The sequence below is a fragment of the Aedes aegypti genome, chromosome 3 (genome assembly GCF_002204515.2).
Source record: "Aedes aegypti strain LVP_AGWG chromosome 3, AaegL5.0 Primary Assembly, whole genome shotgun sequence".
In the NCBI taxonomy this organism is placed as follows: domain Eukaryota; kingdom Metazoa; phylum Arthropoda; class Insecta; order Diptera; family Culicidae; genus Aedes; species Aedes aegypti.
The window spans coordinates 114650946-114671410 of NC_035109.1; the positions used below are offsets into that span (position 1 = coordinate 114650946).

The window sequence follows — 20465 nt, forward strand, 5'->3', positions numbered from 1 at the left end:
GGAGAAATTCCTGGAGAAATTCCTGGAGGAAATCCAAGGAGGAATTCATGATGGAAATCCTGTTAGACACATCAGAGATACTTAGGTAGAATTCTAGGAAGAGTTTCTAAATTTATTTTTGACTACCAAGCTCAGGGAGAAAAATAGAAACTGGTACACAAATGTTTGTCAAATCGTATTTGGAACAGCTCAAGTCTTGGTCCAAATCTGACCAAAAATTGATCAGACCAGAAAACTGGTATAAAATAAAATTGGATCATATGCAGCTTGCAATACAGGTGCAAGCTCCAATTTTTAACAAGGTTCAAACATTTTGACCAAACCAGTGATTTGGACCACCGGTGCAGTTGCCTTTAGGTTTCCATTGAATCGATTCAGTAGTAACGATACTAAGAACCGAAGTCAGAGACACCTAACTACGTGAAAAGACATTTTTTAGTCCAGAGATGCTATGTCGACGCATCCGGGGAAATGTTTATTGAATAAAAATTCTAAAATTACTTCATCAGAAGAAGTATACTGTCCATAAACGCATTATTGTCCCATGTGAATAGGAAATCCAGCAAACATGGGACTGACATGCATTTATGGGCAGTATAGTCACTATTAGGTTAGCGAGTTTCGTTCACTTGGAAATCCTTCGATTTTGCAAGCCGACTGACTTTACAAACTGAGACCATTGTACAAAGGCTTTTTTTTATTTTAGGCGGATCATGCAGCAGATCAAATAGCCTTCTTGTAAGCCGACTTCAACGACTCTGATCCTGTTGAACGGTGTCTATTCCAACTCACGGTGTCTCTGGTAGAACAACATTAATATAAAAAAATCAGTATCGCTAAAACATCCACCAAACGGAAGCTTAGGCTTTCCCCTTTCATTTGAGACCTGTTTGGAAATGTTTTATCCGGGGGTCCTGAACATTTTTTTCAAAACAGTACAATGCCGTTTTTTCAGTACTCATTTCTTAATTATGGTTCACACAGTCATTTTCTTTCATGCTTATCTAGGTAGCCATGAGAATTTTTACTACGAATAGTTAACCAATTAATAAAAAGGATTTAGATTTAGCATTATACTATTCTATTTAAACCAATTATAAACACGACATATCGATAAAGTAAATACGGATAATACGGCTTACAAATGCTCACTATTGTACATTACTACAGCTCAAAGAAGCTGTCGATCATATGCTTCGGAGTTCTCCGGATCCTTAATATGATTCCAAGCAACTTGAAAATCGAATTACACGGTTTCACTGGCTTGTTTCTCGTATTTGCTCAAACCACTTCCTGTGATTTCACAAAACTCCGGGATATGATAGCGGATATATGGAACTTCGAGCTATTGGGTAAGCAATCCACGTTTTTGAAAAGTTCTCAACTTTTCTGCAAAATCATCATCCAGACTCGTTTGAAAACAACTTTTATGTACCTGATCAGAATTATCAAGCGCCTGAAATACATTTTTTCATTTAAAAGAGATAATTTACAGAACAGTACGATAAATTACAATTGCTAGCAAACTTAGATCCCATTACACTTCCAAAACATGCCGATTTTTCAAAAGCTTCTGACAGTTTCATCTGGTGAATCCACATTTGTTGTGGCGTTGGCAACTGATGATCCTCACCTGTGATAAAAGAATTATTTTAAGGTCATCTTTATGAATCACACAATCAAACTGCTGATACTTACCCATTCCTATTTGGGTCAATGTATTATACTTTTTTGTCAATTGGATTTACAACACCTAGTGTCATATGCAAGGAAGGTGGTGGGCTATTTGTTCGTCGGGTGATCCATCGAGCAGTGGATAGTAAATACAATTGAAGAACTGCTCCGGCAGTTTATGGTCCGAGCCGAGACTTTTCCATTTCGCGGACGCGTATGTGACAAAGTATTCGTGGATGACCAGCTAAATTGGATAAATCTTTTTTGTGTGGTACAGTATGGGCAAGGAAATGTTGAACTACCTCCGACTGACGATTTTCAAATCTCCAACAATGGAGCACCAAAAATTATTCAAAAGCAACAGTGTCTTCCACATTTTCTCAATATTGCAATATTTTTTCTGGAACGCCAGAAGCAACAGCAAGCAGCAACAGTATTTTTACGCCAGTATCCTTACATCGGCCTTGAGTCCCGATGACGTCGGATTTATGCTCGATAATTGACAGGGTAAATGATTAAAGGACCCTTCTCCATCGCTTGCAGATCGAACTGCCCAGGCCAACCCCCCTTTTTGGACGTCACATAATCAACTAACCCCAGAACGTTCTTCTTCTTGGCATTAACGTCTTCACTGGGACAAAGCCTGTTTCTCAGCTTAGTTTTTTTATGAGCACTTCCACAGTTATTAACTGACAGCTTTCTTTGCCAATGTTGCCATTTTCGCATTCGTATCTCGTGTGGCAGGTACGATGATACTCTATGCCCAGGGAAGTCAAGGAACTTTCCTTTACGAAAAGATCCTGGACCGACCGGGAATCGAACCCAGACACCTTCAGCATGGCTTTGCTTTGTAGCCACGGACTCTAACCACTCGGCTGAGGAAGGCCCCTGAACGCATTTATATGCATTTACATTTACGTTATTACAGTTTCTGCATTATCGTTCAAATCAAAGTGCAAATGTGTTACCTCTAAAAACCCCTGAACTGATTGGTTAGGTCTGCTGATTTTGAAAGCGATGTTTGGGGCGATTGTAACATCCAGACCCCTTAGACAGCTGCTCAACTGCAACGCTCATCTGGTGATCAAATCATTTTTTTTTTTAATCAGAAACAAGTCATCAGCTAACAAATGGGTTTTTTAGGTTGCACAGATGTTGAATAAGATTCTCAGTTGGGTGGTAAACCGTGTAGATTCGTGGCACTTACTTTTTGCATTACTGTGTCTACCACGTTTTCCCTTTAGTTTTGGTGAGATTGTTGTTCTCACATCATTACATGCTTCGAGTGGTAGGTTTTAAATTGTATTTATATTTATACAGTGCTATATTCAAAAGTTTGAACTGGTTACTGAACGAATAAACGTGCAAGCTCGACATATTTTTGTAGGACAATACCAGACTGTAATCCTAATGTCGTGAAGAATGTGCTGTTCAATAACATCAACCACTATTGCTGATAACGGTTGCAGACACAAATTCTTTAAACACAATACGCAAATCTTCGAACGGTTGTCTTCATGGCTTTTCGGTTTCATGTTTCAGGTCTCCTGACACTACACTCTAGTGTAAATATATATATTTGTTATTAGGTGTGAAATTGGGATATATCTATTGTAATTATTAACAGGCATACCTCTAATCAGCAAACCAAAATGTTGACCCAAAACAATGAATTTATAAACTTATCACGCGACACAAGCACCAATTTTTCGCTATACCACCTTAGAACGCGATAACTTAAGCAATGAAGCGTTATAACGCAGCGCCGATTTCCCTACCATTGATGCCAATGTATTTGTTTTTTTGCAATCTGTAAAACCATTGGTAATGTAATGATCCATGAGTAAATGTTTTCAAACGCTTTGGTTGTTACTAATCGTAAAAAGCAATATCTTATAAAAATATATTTGAATTTAAGACGGTAGCATACAACTGAATCTAAATAATGGTTATTTATTGGAAATCTTTCAAATCTAAACAATTTTTTTATAAGATTTTAAATACTATTTACAACCATTTAAGTTTTGTATAAATGAATAAATTTTGATTAAAGATACACAATTTTACTATTTACTGAATTTATAATCAACTGAACAGCAACACTGCCAAAACAAAAACAAGCTTGTTTTATGGAAATCTGAACAAACATTTAAAAAGGGCACATCGACATAGGTAAACAATGTCCTTGTAAGACGCTGTTGAGCCCAATTCAACTCGATCACGCTTACCAATACAACGCTTATAATACTAATCAGGAAGAGCTAACACAAATCTTTCTGATAGTGGTGTTGTATGGGCGAGCTAAAAAGGGCTCAACAGCAACGTTTCTGAAGAAAGGCTCAAGACCTCTCCAGCGCTTTTCAAATGTTTGTCCAGAAATATTTGTCATGGCCTTCTACGGTTCTAGTGAGTTGTCATCATATGGTACAAGCGATTCATTGTATCATACTATTGGTGGAAGAAAATCACCTATGGTACGTATCTCTTACTAAAATTTAAAAAAAATGTTCAGGACCCCCCGATAGAACATTTTCAAACCGGTCTCAAATGAAAGGGGAAAGCCTAAGCTTTCATTTGGTGGGTGTTTCATCAATACTGATTTTTTTATATTAATGTTTTCTACCAGAGACACCGTGAACTCCTTCTATATTGTTTTCTGAGGCTAGTCAGTTCGGAATCCCACCATGGTGTCCCTTGTAGTTTTTAAAACCGCAGAAGGCATGCTTCTTAAAAATCTTCTATAATTTAGGATGTTTAAGTATCAACGGCATCATCCAAATAACTTGGATTTTTAATGGACGGAGAGTATCCAGTCTGCGAAGTTACATTTGAATGTTCAAAGAAGATGTATTCAATTCATGACTGATTCTGTTTAAAACTTCTTCTCTTGTAGATACCATGAAGGTTGGGCGATTGCCTACATCAATTAATCCAAGATCTGTACTACTTAAGTATTCAATCAGACCGGAGTTTCTCAAATTAGTATCTGTGCTGTTACAGATGATGTAATCATTAGTGGAATCATTGCACACAGTCAGCGGAAGACCGTTTGCTACACAGTGTATAACAACTCGTTTGAAATCATACGTTGGGGAAGGTTTATTATGTGTAAATAAACCGAACAATATACAATAAAGGTTACCAACCGAAACATCAATTGTGACAGCACATACATCTCTCGTTGCTGTTTTTTTATGCTGAAGATAAGGTTGAATTAAATGTTTTGCTTAACTTGTTTTGTCTCAGCACGAAAAAAACAGATCGGTATCTATTGAAACTTGTCAAAGGCGAAAAAGCAGAGAGTACACTGTGTAAACCTCATAATGCAAATTCATATAGGTGATTCTAAGCTAAATAATAATAATTCATAATCCCCCCCCATATTTAGCCTCAAGCTTGACACATAAGGTGAAACATTTCAGTATGCAAAGATGGCTGCCACAATGGTCGACTTTTGCCCCTACTCACGTCTTCAAAGGCACTAAACTGGAGAAATAGTTGGCAAACGTTTCTGATCTTCTTATTTTAAGCTTTCTGCCAGTGCACAAACCCAAAATTAAAAGTGCACTGTTGCTGGATGCTTCCTTCGAGAGATTTGTGCCTTCGAAGTTTCAATGCAATCTTAGAAGTTGATTCCAAACTGTTTCACCTTAAGAAAAGCAGTCGATTATCTCCGAGAAACACAAGGTGCTCCGGATAGGCACAATAGTGTATACCCTTATTCAGACCCCCCCTCTAACCAGTTATTCCTAGGCACCCCGAGGAGGAACAAATAACTCCCCAATAACTTATGCATACCATATTTTGGTATCATACCTAAATTAGGTATTGTCCAGTTGTCAATACCTCAATTTGGTATTAAAATGGTATTGAAAAAAATCTTTAAAACATTTAAAAATACTTCATTGAGGTATTGAACAGCTATTGAGGTCTGCTGGAGGTATTGAACTACTATTGAAAAATTTCACTTTTATATGAAAATCCATCAAGTATTATTGAGGTATTGCAATACCTGATCTAGTTATCAGTTTGGTGTTCGTAGAATACGCTTGAGATATTATTTGAGGTATTTTACCTCTTATGCAGGACTCATTCATACCTCATTTAGGTTGTAAGTATTGGAAATTATCTGGTATGGAATACCTTAGTTTGGTATTCCCAAGTTATTTTCTTCTGCTCGGGACGGTAAGCATGAACTTCGTCACATCATGAATTAGGTGTCACCTGCGAGTTGGAAAAAAAGACACCGACACGTTAATGCATCCAGTGAACGATTTGCCCTTTGGAAGAAGGACTATACTGGACAACGGACTAGCATGCAATGCCTATTGGCATAGTGGAAATACATTCCTAACTTCCGGATCAAAGCGGGAATTGAACCCACACTCCTTTACCACTATCAAAATAAATTGGTTCTGTTCGAAATGGTTCAATATGTCACAGAGCAAAGCTTTGATATTTTTATTCATTTCATGTATACATTGTTGTGGGTATTGCGCAATTGAGCAATAATGGCATCTGCGAAGTTCGAACTAATCTCTATCTTCAGAAATAATTGAATTGCACCTATATACACAATTCAATTGTCAAGGTCACGCGATATTCATTCATTTAGCTGTGGCTATGTACAATGCCAAGAGGAAACTAATACTCATACTTTTTTCTTGAATTCCTTTAACCCATTAACGTCCTTATCAAATCATCCAATTGCTCCCATTTTATAGTTCCTGTCACAATAGTGCAAAACATTCACATTCATTACAAATTCCTTCATTGCTGGGGCGTAATTGCATTCTTCTCCGCCCCATGAGCTGCATTAAAAATCAAAACAATACAAACACTCGTCGGTTCTCCGTTCAATCCTTACGGCAGCGACGGTACGCGCCTCTGGGCCCCGCAGTCTGGTAGCCGTACGAGGCGGGACGAAATATTTCCGGACCATTTTAACCTTTATTTCATTAGCCGCCCTCCGCCCACCACTTGGCTGATTCCAAACGGTGCGGAACCCCGCCCCTCTCCGATTTGTGCTTGTCTATTTTCTACTTCCTCGGAAGCGGAGGAGTAGTGTGGGAAAATTTACTTTCATCTTTGCTCCGCTTCCACTTACTGTACACCGATAGGGTGTGTACTGATAGGGAAAAGTATCAGAGAACTAACTTGTGAGAAAAATTATTAAAAAAAAAAAAAACAAAGGTATGGAAGCCTCTGGCGATGATGGAATTTTCTACATCCTCATCAAGAAACTTCTAGAAAGTAGCTTATCATTCTTAGTTGATATATTTAACAAATGTTTTCAATTCACTTATTTTCCTGACAACTGGAAAAATTCTAAGGTTGTACCAATTTTAAAACCAGACAAAAATCCTGCAGAAGCTTCTAGCTATCATCCAATCAGTTTGGTTTCCTCCATCAGTAAAATTTTTGAAAAGGTCATTTTGAACAAAATTATGGTCCCATTAATTAAAATTCATTTTTTGCAAATGAACAGTTCGGATTCCGCCATGGACATTCGACCACACACAAACTTTTACGTGTACCGCCATGCGGGGTGACATTGGGCCTAGGGGGTAACATGGACCGCCTCTTTCGATGCATCTCATGGTTAGTAGGAACGTCAAAAAACTAATCTATGTGTTTGTCTTCAAGAGCCCGATTTTGTTTGAATCGTATTCAATATTGTGATATTTATAGAGCGCGTGTTATCTTCCAATTTGTTCTCACTTGTCCGTTCCGCAACAATCTCCTCTACATGCTCCCAGATCGGTTCAACGGCTGACTATTGTCTGAGCGGCTCTGTGATCATCGTTGCCGTCTGCCATTTTTTTTTCTTCCCACCCTGCAGCCATCATGCTCCTAAATTGCATTGAAGAAAGTCATACTACTAAACCGGTTCGAAGCACCCCCATTCAGCATACAACAGCACAAAATGGAATTGCGATTCAACCGAGTGGAAACTGAACGCCATCGCTGAGATGAACAAAGTGGAGAGTTTTTTTTCGGATAGCTTCGTAATGTGCTTGGGGTGCGAGAAAGTGGTGGCGAGAGGTTTAATAGTTGTTCCGAGAAGGTGGTGAAATTGAATTGTTCCGTTTTGAGAATTGGAATTGTATTTTCAAAACAGCTTGTACGAAAAGTATGTTGGAATTTGCATATCAAGTTAGCTTCTATTTCTATGCGTTATGCACTCCAACTTATTTTTACGTCCGTTATTTTCACGACCGAAATTCAGATTAACGACCGTTATTATAAATCATCAATATCTTAAGAAGTTATCAAAATAGAGGATCAATGTACAGCAAAATTGTTCAATAGATTAAGAACTTACATGAGGTGGCCATTGAAATGCGGAATTCTGCCATATTCAACGAAAATATTTCAGTTTTCTTTCAATGATGGCTGTAAATTCAGCCAAGAAAATTACAAACTCAGTTATAAAATGATGATACAGCATTTATCAATTTCTTCTTAGGTACCCAACATTGTATTCAGAAGACAAATCCAGAAGAGATGCCAGCTCTAAGCCGTAAAACTTTCTTGTTGTACAATGTCCGCGTCAAGTCCTTAATAATTTCTATTCATTCCACAAAAATTCCGAGAACGAATCGTTTTAATGAACCGTTAACCATCAATTTAATCGAACTCGTTTCCTGGAACATTCTTTCTGCACAATTAAAATCGTGACTGTTTTTCCAAGTGACGCCATCGATTTCCTTCCATGACAGACGCACACTTGCTTGCTTTGTCCCCATTGAATTCCGTTTTCAAACAATGAAAAAGAAAGTAATCCGGACCATTTTCGCCAGTAAGCCCATAATTCTTCAGCTGCCTGGGAATCGCTGCTTGGAAGAATCCATTTTCGTAGCCATTAAACGCTCGCGTTGCTTACCCTTCAGAGAGAGGGGTATAGGGGTTTCGCATAAGGACGTTTGGCAGAATGGAAAATTATGGCTTCGCAGTCTCGGCAAAATTAAAACACTGCTATTTTATCGTATCTTGTTTGGACACGATAAAATAGTAGTACACTAAAGTCTTTTTTTACACGGTTTTGTTTTGCACGCTTTATTTTTACACGGCTTTTTTTACACGCCTTTCGGAGTTATCACGATACTTTTTTTGCACAAAATTCGGAAATAACACGGTTTTTTTACTTATTTACACGGATTTCGGAATTAACACGGCTTTTTTTTCCTATTCACACGGATTTCAGAATTTACACGGTACTTTTTCCACGGATTCTAGAATTACCACGGTTTATTTTAACACAAATTCCAGAATAAGCACGGTTTTTTTTTTTGCACGGAATTTTTTTGCACGGCACGGGGGACCGTGTAAAAAAAAACCTTAGTGTATTTTAATTAGGTTGAGACTGAGATGCCATTAGTTTCTGTTTTCGAATAAACAATCGTCAAAACCCAATTGGGCAAAATTAATAGTTGGCATAATGAGAATTATATGCCTTCTTTAGAATGCTACCTGTTCTTGCATGCTAAACGACTATTAAGCTAAACGTCCTTATGCGAAACGTATTTATGTGAAATGGATCACCCCCTTGGAGAGTAGTAGAGTAGTGACGCTGGGTTGGTAAACTCCATCAATCGCTTCTACAGTGAAAATCCAGGCTATTTTCTCTCTTTTACATTACACCGCCAATCTGATCGTGGAAAAATGTCCTCTGTCATCACAGGTTTCACCGTATGGGGGTCGATAGAGCGGAATAACCATTGCACAGAGATCACAAATAAGCCAAAAACTGGAACGTTTTCAAACTTAAAACAGTGTTAAGAACGAACCGTATCAAAATTGAGCAGTATTTTTTTGTGAAAGCCATTTCACAACACTAATTTTGATGGAAATGTTAAAATTTCTTATGACTTATCCTACTATACCAGCAGTTTATTGTTTTACCACAAAAAAAAATTGCGATGACTTTTGTTTTATGTTTTTGTACAGTTTTTTTTTCAATTCTCATAAAATTAATCTGTTATAATAATCGTTGTCAATTTTGAAAATTGGATCCTAAAATGTTTAATGAAATCTTGTTTTAATTTAATGGCACGAAAGAGCATGTTACTGCCACTATTTAAGTAATTTTTCCCGCTCAAATAACGGATACATCATATTTAAACTTTACTTTAAAAATTGGGTCCATAAATGAACCTTGACACTTTTGATCATGTTTGACGTTCGCCTAGTCGACGGACATACCACAGAGCTTTTAGTTTTAACACTGGGGTTGTTCCTATCTGACATTTCGGAAGGGACAAGGAAAGCAAAATACACCCAAAATTTAAGTTTAAGCCAAGGAGTGTGACAAAATCTAAAAAATGTGTTATGGACTTGAGCAAAAGAAAAACATTAAAAAAATGAGTAAACATTTGTTTTTGGCATAAACTTAAGCGTTTGGCACTAAAATTGGGACAGGTCTTTAGGACCCTATTGGACATCAGATTCCGAAGATACTCCGAAATTCATTGGAAGACCAATACGAGGGTTGCCTCCTTCCCGTCTGTTACCAAAGTCAGAAATATGGGACTAACCTCTAATTCTTAGACAAGATTGACGCATCCTCCAATAATCGAGAGCTGTTCTGTACACGTCCTTGCGAAAGCCGGGAAATGGGAAAGGATGATTGATTGAACACCTACTTAAGAAAGATGCAGAGAACTCTACGGCCTCTCATGAGTGTTACGGGATGTTGTGGAATGTTGATGGAAAGGGTAGTGCCATAGGAAACGTTCGGTAGAAGTTCTGGACGAGGAATGTTTCATATTTACGCATTGTGATCATGCACTGCGGATCCACTATTTCACCAAAATTTGAAGTTTGCCTTTGTGACCAGTTGTTTTACTCCGCTTACTACTTGTGTGATATCAAGGATCTTATGTACTAAATTATTCGCATATATTGTAAGAGGAAAAACCACACGTAAACAGTTTAGCTAGTAGTGAAATGTTATAGTATAAAATTTAAAAAAATCATGCAAACTATCTTTAAAACAAAATAAAAAAACGAGAAAAAATCTACATAACAGCAACAGTTTGATAAAAACAGCTAGATAAGCTGAAGGCATAATGTGCAAATTAAATACACACATAGACTTATATACAGCAGGCGACACTACTCAAAATTCCAGCACCGACCAATAGTGTCAACGGGACTAAATTTCGTTGGTAGTCAATTTTCTCCGTTTGGGAGGTTCCGGGTGGATAACACCCATACTACACGCAAAAAAATCCGTTCCCATATTCGTGAACAAACAGTCATGGTAAACGGAACGCATTGCTTATTCTGTTTCATGATTCTGTTCCCAAAAGCGTTATTCTTTGCGTTCCTTTTTCATGAGTGCAACCACTAATCCTAGAACACAGTTCATGCCTGTTCCACTGGCATGCTTGTTTAGTAACGCTTTCAATACCATGACTCTGAATTCACGATATCTAGAACCCATATAACCATATTCGCGATGTAGTTCCTGAGAACGTGAAACCTGTTCATGCGCGCTGTCAAAAATGATAACGCATGCGCAAAACCAAACATACGGTAGTCAACAAAGAAGCCCTTAATGTGAGCCTGTAATACTATGTTCGCTTTCCAACGAATGTTCAATTGGCATGTGATACCGTTTTCATTTGTGATTAAAACCATTTTTTAGTTATTTCTGTTGCTGCAAATGTGGTGCCAATTGTTTGAGATCTGTTTGCTGTTGGACATTTTTCCCTCATCACCCAAGAGCATAGATTACAACTGGACTGATTTCTACTGCATTCGCTCTGCCGTCTTTTTTCGCATTGCGTTGTAACTAAAACCAACTAAACATGCACGTTGCTAAATATACGCAGCGCAGGATATTCAGGTTTGAAAATTGAAATACGTATCTTCAGAAAGTGGGCCATATAAGGGATCATGTAAGGCTTAGTTGCGATAAAAATCACGGTTTTCGAAACACCATTATGAACGTGTTCCTGTTTCCGAGAACAGTGTTCTCGATTACCAGAATAAAAATCACGGATTCATTTAGATCGCAGGCGTTACGATTGTTTTGTGGAACATAGTTCCTGATTCCGTGATTTATATTCATGGTGTATATTCGTAAAGTAAAAAACAGCTTGTTCTGAGTTTCGCGACTGAATGTTCGCATTTTTCGGAACGGTTTATTTTGCGTGTATCTCAAAAGGAACGCCTTCCAATGGGCGGTCGAAGATCCCAGAGCCAGCGAATGAGATCGACTCGTTCACTGAGTTCGAGAACACGAAGCAAGTAACAAGTAGTTAGTGACGAATCCCAGAATACTATCCCACGTTTCCGATAGGAATTTTACCGGTGGTGATCCAAAAATCCAAGTCGCAGTGCTGCTGACGGATATTCCCGGTGGTTTATAACCGCAAGAGTTTCATCCAAGGTCGGACATCTCTCGTCCGTATAGGCGTCCGATACCCAGAAGCGAATACCCCACATCAAGAGTCGAAGAAGTGATGCAAGTCACAACGTGTTCAATCCGAGTTTCCAAAAGGCCAGGACTGACCAAAAATTCCGAAGAGGCAGATTACGACCATCCCGAGTTCCTACCGAAGCGCAGCGTACGGGCCCCAACGGAATCGCACATCCACACACATACTCACCGTGAGTAAACTGTTCTTGGTAGGTTGCAGTTAGGGCGTTGGGTGATTAGGGACTGTAGGGCAATCAAACAATAAACGTGCCATCACCGTAGATCACTGTGGTTTTCCCTCTTATCCGCGTCTCTTCAACGGCAAGCAATTGAGCCGACCCTAAGTATTCCTTGAGTTTCATGCGAGCTAGCGGGCCGTGAAAAAAGGCAGTAGCACCTTTGATTCCTTCACCAAAATGACCCTTTTAGCGCAGCGCAGTCTCGTAAAAATTCAGCCGAATGATACCCGATCAGTGCGAAAATGAACAAATCCAAACTCCGCTAGCACGAAGCCAATCTGACTATGAGAGCGAATGCGACGAGAAAGAGAGTGGGTGCAACACACGCACACATTCAGTTTCACCCACTGTTGGTGTCATTTCAAAATTCAATTCTGCCAGATTCGTGCATGTATTGTTAAAAAATATTCACACAAAAAAGAAATCAACGATGACGGATCCTACTGAGGGTAGGCGTTGTTGATTGTTTATTGATATATGCAGGCACTGGTGCAGACAACTGTTTAAAGTCATAATCAGCTTCCGTTTTGACTACTTCATCTAATCATTTGTACAAAAAAAGTAACACGATACAGCATGTTTCGGAGTACTTCTTAGAAACTTCGTTTTTGGAATTTTTGCCTATTAAAACACTTTTCAATTCCACACAGCATTGAATTGCAAAAAGTTCTAGAAATCACGCTAATCAAAGATCGTGGTGGCGTAGTATCGGTCATACTACTGCGAATCACCTGGAAAAATAGCCCGCAGAACACAATAAAATTAATATTTACCAATCTAAAACAAGTGGCGTTCTATTTTTCGCCAGCCGAACTGAAAATGCGGGACCAAAGTGACACAAAATTCAAAACGCAATCGCCCGCGTACACGGCCTGCTGCGATCTGTTGCAATCGGTTTTGAGTAATGAGCACTTATATTTCGGATACCACTCCGTCCGTTAAAAGTCCTAAATATCAAATAAAAACATCTCATGATGATGATATCTGGTTTTTTGAAGGCTTATCAATCACATAAATCTGTATGTGGTTTTTGAGAAACTATCATTGTTGAATCCATATCCTATTTTTGGTAAATACAATGGACGAAGAAATTTTATTTGAGGGAAATCGGTCCTCTAAGGAACAAAATTGTTATAACTAGGTTACCAATTATCAAAATTGATGTAGAATCTGAAAATAGAAGAATTTTGTTTTAAGAATTTGGAGATTTGGAAATATTGGAAAACTAAAAAGTTATCGCGACTCAAACATTTTGCTGTGCATTTAGACTGCTGGTAGAGAGCTCAATGCCAAACCATAACACATTTTGGAAAAGCATTCTAAAAATGAATGTTGGTAAAGTCGAATGATTTTGTGTTAACGAAATAGAAACGTGGCTATGGTTTACAATTTCGTTCCACAAAGGCAAGAAAAAACATATTCATGCGATCTCAAGGCTTTCAAGTTTCAAGTTATAAAATATGTTCAGTAAAGTCTGCTTCACTCAACCTTAACTCTTACCAAATTTGAAGCTATTTACACCATTTCCTTCAAAACTAAATTTATGTGAAGTTTGAAGACGTTCAATTTTGTCCAAAATTGAAAGTTCCCTTCAAATTTTTCCTCTTTTAATCAACAAATAATCATTATTTAACCATCACTTAATATTTTTGCATGTTTTAAGCTTGTTGAGTTTTCTTTCTTATTTTTGTAAATAACTTATTCAATTGAAACATTGTTTTGACACAGTTATTGAACAAAAACTTAAATTTTATAATAAATTATTGTCATCATAATATTTTTGGCTCGAACTTTGAGGTTTCTCTTTCAATGTACCTAGTTTGAATTCAGAAGAGCACACGATTTTTTGGTTTAGAAAACTTTTGAATAATAAACCGCACCCCAATCTACAAAGGCTTCCAATGGGCTCCAACAAGCTACTTATAAGCCATTTCATGAAAAACCGATCTAGTGGGCCACCGAGTCCCGTAAAAATTTGCTATTTTGTTCCTTATCCGAAATAAAGATACAAGTGTTTTTTGATTATTTGATTAGGGTGACCATTTCCAAAATAGCGCGACATCGCAAAATTTTTATTTTAAAAAAATCATGACGTGTGAACCGCTTAACCGATTTTTAATTAAAAAAATTGGTTATTTACATGAGAAAAATATATAAAAAAAATGTCCGTTTTTTCGTGTTTTGAAGGCCTCGAGACAAGGACACTCTTCCCTGGACAAAAAATCCCGGGATTTGATAAATTTCGGGATTTCCCGTTTCCCGGGATTTAATTTCTGACAACCCTGGAATTCCCGAAATGTACGTTGAATTTGATGAGAACCACTAAATTTCAATGAAAAACAATGACATATTTCTACACTATCAACCTTATTTGATAAAGTAGAAAAGCATGATGGAAGAGATAAGTAACGAGTAATTATTTTCATGAGAAGATTAATTTACCAAGTAAGAAACACATATTTTTATTTGTCTAGTTGCAAAGTCTCAATGATTTGCTTTTTAACATTAACGCAAATCGCAAGTCAGTACCATCTGTAGAAAGTAGGCTTTGAGAAAATTGATTGAGAAGTTTTCCAAATAAATATTCAAAAAAAAAAAAAAACCAGGAGATTGGAACATGTTTCGACCTCAATGGAACTTTCATAATTTGCTTTTCAGCCTTTTACCTTACCAAGAAAAATATAAAAATGTCCAAATAACGATCCATTTTTGCGCTACATGCGTTTACTTTTCATTAAGGGACAATTCGACTTGGTGTTTTTTCCTAATTTTACTGAACAAAAAGTGATTTCTCGTTAGTGCAGCTGAAAGATCATTAGAAGATATAATGAAAAGTGAAATAAACTCAATTTTGACCAAAATGCAGATGGGACTTACTTGCGATTCACGGCAGTAAACTTCAGTAAATTATTTTTAGTAATTAACTTTAAGCATGATCTACAATATCTTCAATGACCTTTAATCGTTTCTTTTGTTCTAAAGGTTTTATTACTTTTCAAATGTTTGAAGCAAATAGCTTTAAAATTATGGCTTAAGTTTTTATCTTACTTCCATTCATTAGTGTTATAGATTTGATTTTGGAGTTTTGCTTGAGTTTTGATTTTTGTTAGGTTACTTCATCAGAATAAGAAAGGCTTATCTGAAATGTGCTTTGCTATAATTAACATATTATTTTGGAAAGTTACATTACCTATTTATATCATTGAAAAAAAAAATATTGTTATATTTGTACTTCCATTTCAACCGAAATGCTAGTTTTATTTAAAATTTGATAAATCCCGGGATCCCGGGAAAATTTCAAAACCTTTAGTTATTCATTTTCGGTTCCGGAATACTCAACAAGTTTTTTCCGAGAGATTTCTTAAAGCATTCACATAAGTTTGCAATGGTCTCCATGCTTTCTTCAAAGTTCCTGGAGCATCTAGTTAGAGTTTTCAGAGTTTTTCAACGATTTCTGGGAATTCAAATAGTATTTATTAAAATTGCCAAGAGTTTTGAAGGTGATTTTGAAATGACCTGGAGTTGAAAAGAGATCACAGTAGTTCTCAAATTGTTTTCGGAAAGTTTAATGAAGTTTCTAAGGGGCTTTAAATGTTCCTAAAGAGTTTCCAGAGGATTCTCCAACTGATTTCTAACAGTATATTTGTGCATCAAGAGGAGTTATTTAAAAGATCTCATCTCATTTTTCATCTATGAAAGTCCCTTGAGAACAGTTTGAGAAATTCTGGGAATGTTTCATGTATCTCTGAAATTATCTAGGGTTTTCGTGGGATTCACTTAACAAATTCTTGGAAACTTCTGCTTGAAGATTTGTGGTAATCCCTGAAAAAAAAATTGGAAACATTTAAAACCTTTGGGGAGTTTTAAAGCTTTAAGAATCCGATATAAATTTCCAAAATGGGCTTCTGAATTCTTTGGAATTCCTTGAGAATGTTTTTGGTATTTCTTTGGCAATTTTGAAACCCCTTGGACGCATTTTCCAAAACCTTGTTTTATGATCAAAATTCTCTTGTTGTACGAAGCGATTCTATTAACAAACTACTGTAAATAAAATTTGAAAGTTCAAAATTTCAGAAAATAAAACAAACATACAACTTAGATACAATTTTCGTGTCATTAAAACCATGAATCATTTGATAGAAAAACCTATAAACTGCATTTTGCATCCTTTTCCCCCACGATAACTGGCATCGTATTTTGAATTCATTGGATCAGCTTTCGTTCGGTTTTTGCGCCGTCCACCCTTCGACAAACGGGATGGAGACTTTGAACGGTGAAGCTTTATTAAAGGATAACGAGCGGGCGATAAATTACAACCATGGCGATGATGGCTCTCGGTGGGAGTACGCAAAAGACAGTCCTGCAGCCCCACCCTCCCTAGGCAATCATATCCGTTAAAATAAACATATTTTTTGAGCGATGAAATATGTCTGAGACAGTAGTGTTTGTGATTGTGTTATTTTTTGGGAAGGTCCATTCGATTTGTTTGCCCTGACAATGGTTATTTTAGTGATTTGTGTGTCTTTTTCTATTATGATTCAGATGTGAATAATGATACTTGTTGTTGTTGATCAAATACCTTTGAATAAGAGAGCTGTCGTTAGCCAAGAATATGGTTGAATAATTGCAACGATAGTTTTATGTATCGAATACCGATTAATTTATTATGAAATTAGAGTTTTGAGACCAATTTATTTTTAAAGATGGTCGGCGTTAAGTCAGAGTGGACCAAGTGACATTTTTCATTTTATGCGGAAAATGGACTTAAAGTTCAACACTCTGTAATTTTTGAACTCGTTTTAATTTTGGTTCAATATTTCTACACATCTTTGTGTTACTTTCAAACAATATAATGTGAAGTGATAATCATGAAAAATCATAATCCAAACCTCAGATAGAACGATTTTCTGATGGACTATGTGTGCTTGGTCTGCTCTGACTGAAAAATTTCTAGGAAAATAACTTGCATGGTCAAACTGGGTGAATATCTCTAAGATAAGCGGATTATCAAGACCCTTCGACAGCAATATCGTAAATTCTTAAATAATCCATATCGTCAATACCGAAATCAGTGGCATAATGATAGCTTGAAAATTAAGGTTTTGCAGGGTCAGGGCATTGAAGACCAGAAATATTCCAATATGTGTTCAGTCAGAGTGGACCAAGTGAAAATCTTGAGTACCTTCCAAAATACACTGGGCCAAAGTGTGGGCTCTAGCACATTTCATACATACATCATAGAGCTACCATAAACTTCTATCGGACTCTGAAATTGACTTAAAAATGCAATAATCAATCAGTTTATTGCTTTTCAACACTTGGTCCACTCTGTCTGCACAGAAATTTTTGCAATTTCTGACCACCCATCCGAATACGGTAAATGGTCAAAAATAAAAATCAAATGCATCGAATTAAGTAATATTTATGAATTTATATTGATAGATAAGCAGACGAATCATTCGGTGTCGAAAAATGTTACAAGTCTCTTGAAATATTTTTCATATCCTAGCATTTTCTCCATTTTCGCTGTTATGGTAATAGGCGATTGGTCCACTCTGATGGCAAACTTTTTCGATTTTTATTGATCATCCAAAATAAATTTGTTACATAGCTCTCGCAGTTTACAGTATTCATCAAATCTGATCAAAGTGAAACTAAGGTAAGATAATTTCGCATCTAATGAGAGAATAATTCAATTTTTCCAAGTTTTGTACTTGGTCCTCTCTGACTTAACGCCGACCAGATAATAAAGTGACTTGCCAACCCGTAGGGGAAGACGGGGTAAGACCGCCCGCCCAAGCAATTTAATTCATATGTCAAAATCAAGAATCAATAAATTCTTTTTCCATGCAGCATGTCGTTTTTTGAAGCCTTGGGCATGATCAAAATATATCGCAGGTGTTGTATTTGTGAAAATTTATTTATTTCTTTAAGGTTGAAAAAGTGATTTCTTATCACGATTTTTTTAGCGACGGGGTAAAACCGCCCACCCACGGGGTAAAAGAGAACCACCTCGATTTTCGTTCACAATTTTGCGAAAAAAAAAAATATCAGTTCCCTGTTGTTCTAAAAAGTATATTGTTTTATGAATTCTACATTGATCAGTGTGGATTTTGAATCATTTTTAGGGTTAATTAGTTGAAAAACTTAGATACCCATATTTTTCAAAAATATGCGAATTTAGTTTGTATTTTCAACAACATTGATTTTATTTTTCTTGAATAGTAATGTACAACGTAGTTACAACTTCTAAAATGGTTTAGACGCTATATTTGGTATAAATTATGGGTGGCGGTCTTACCCCATCGACAGTGGTCGGTTTTACCCCGTTTGTGAAATTTTCACAAGTAGAGCCTTATTTCAAAGCTAATTATTTACAATTAATATTTCACTTCACTGAAGCATATATATGTTAAAGCATGGACGGGTAATTTGTTATGTTTTGACAAAAAATCCCTTCCGAAATCCTTAAGTGAGCATCTGTTAAAATTAGATCAAATTCAGTATCTACGAGCAAAAACTTTGTTTTTGATATTTGTTATGAAAAAAATAATGTTGGTACCACCCTAAATGCTTTGGAATGTCCAAAATCTTGTGTTTATGCAAAGTGCTTGGTTAACTTTCAAAAAAACCGCCATTTTCATGCCAAACTGAAGGTGGTCCGTCTTACCCCGGCGGGCGCTCTTACCCCGTCTTCCCCTATAGGCCTAAGTGAAAGCAAAAATACTTAAACCCTCGCGTGAAAATCAAGTGAACCTATTGCAAAAAATCAAAGTGCGTTTTGAGCTTGAATTTGTTGACGTTATTCCAGAAAAAAGTTCAATTCATGTCTTCAAATTATAAATAACATTCCATTAGAGCCATTAAGCTATATTAAGGATTCATGCAAAAATCTGAATAATTATTCAATTACGGGCCAGTTTTTCACGAGCGCCGATTACACCCCGCTCTAAATACACTTGTTGCTTGGCTCTGCAGACATCAAAGCCCCATAAAACGCCTCGAGTGGCGAAATTAATTACACAAGACGACTCCAGTGCAGCTCTCCAAGCGTATACCGTAATTCCAAAGAAAAACATCAAGAGAAGGTGATTGAGTTGTATCCTTATTTCTTTTTTTTTTCCTCTTCCAGTATGCAGCACAGCCGCCATCAAAACGGACATCCCCGTTGTAAAGGATATCGTCAATAATGGTGTTGGAAGACAACAAGATATTCGAAGTGGATTAGAGTTAACTAGAGTAGAAGTTAAATGATAGTTTCGCAAGTTAGTTCAAGAGTAGTTATAAAACCAATCGAGAAGAGTGTCTGGAATCGGTGAAGAAAAGTGTGAAGAGTCCCCCTTCCTGGAATAGAGTGAACCTAGCAAAGTTTAAGCTGCTTCGAGTGGCTTTAGTGGGTGGTCGTCAAGTAAGCCAATCGAAAAGTGCCACTCTCGTCAACATAACTAAACCGACTGCCGGCGGTCAGCCTCAATCACGACGCCTAGCAAAGGGAAAAGTGCTGAAAAGTGTTTGCCATTAACCTAATCAAGTTTGTCGTTAAAATGTGGAATCGTCTTTCGCCGACCAATTCCAATAAACTGATGCTCGAACATGGTAATCATAGCAATATTAGATGCAATAATAACAATACCACCACCACCTCCAGCCATCCCTGTAGGACAGGTGCAGCGATCGCCGGTGCCCTCTGTGCTGTCGTCACTCCTTCCATCATCGCCACCACCAATAAAACCAATAACTCCAATAATAACAACAGTAGTAGCAATTTTAATTCCAAAACCACCACCACCACTACCACCACCAATAATACCACCACTAGTACTTCTACCAGTAGTAGCAATAATAAGCCCAACAAAATTTTATCGATCGATATGGAAATCCGTATACAAAATAAGTGTATTTCAGCATAGCGGATCACTCTGGAGGGACCGGAACCCCCCTGGATGCAAGGCCCCCTCAAGGTGGCATTTCTGGGGGCCTCCGGCGTCGGTCGCACTAGTATACTGCAGGTGAGTCACGTTATAAACTGCATAAGGTCAAATGAGGGAGTTCGACTCAGTTTTGCGAACTATTAAATATTCATCGGTAGTGGCAGCCTATTTATTTATGAAATACATCGGTAA

The 20465-nt window shown here is 37.2% G+C and overlaps 1 protein-coding gene across 1 annotated transcript in view; it reads left to right on the forward strand.

Moving 5' to 3' along the window:
• LOC5567059 (ras-like protein family member 10B) overlaps positions 1 to 20465 on the forward strand; it is a 127493-nt gene that overhangs the window by 68603 nt on the left and 38425 nt on the right. The window contains 1 exon segment of the mRNA XM_021851783.1: positions 19475 to 20351. Coding sequence (XP_021707475.1) covers positions 19887 to 20351 — 465 coding nt within the window. The 5' untranslated portion in view covers positions 19475 to 19886.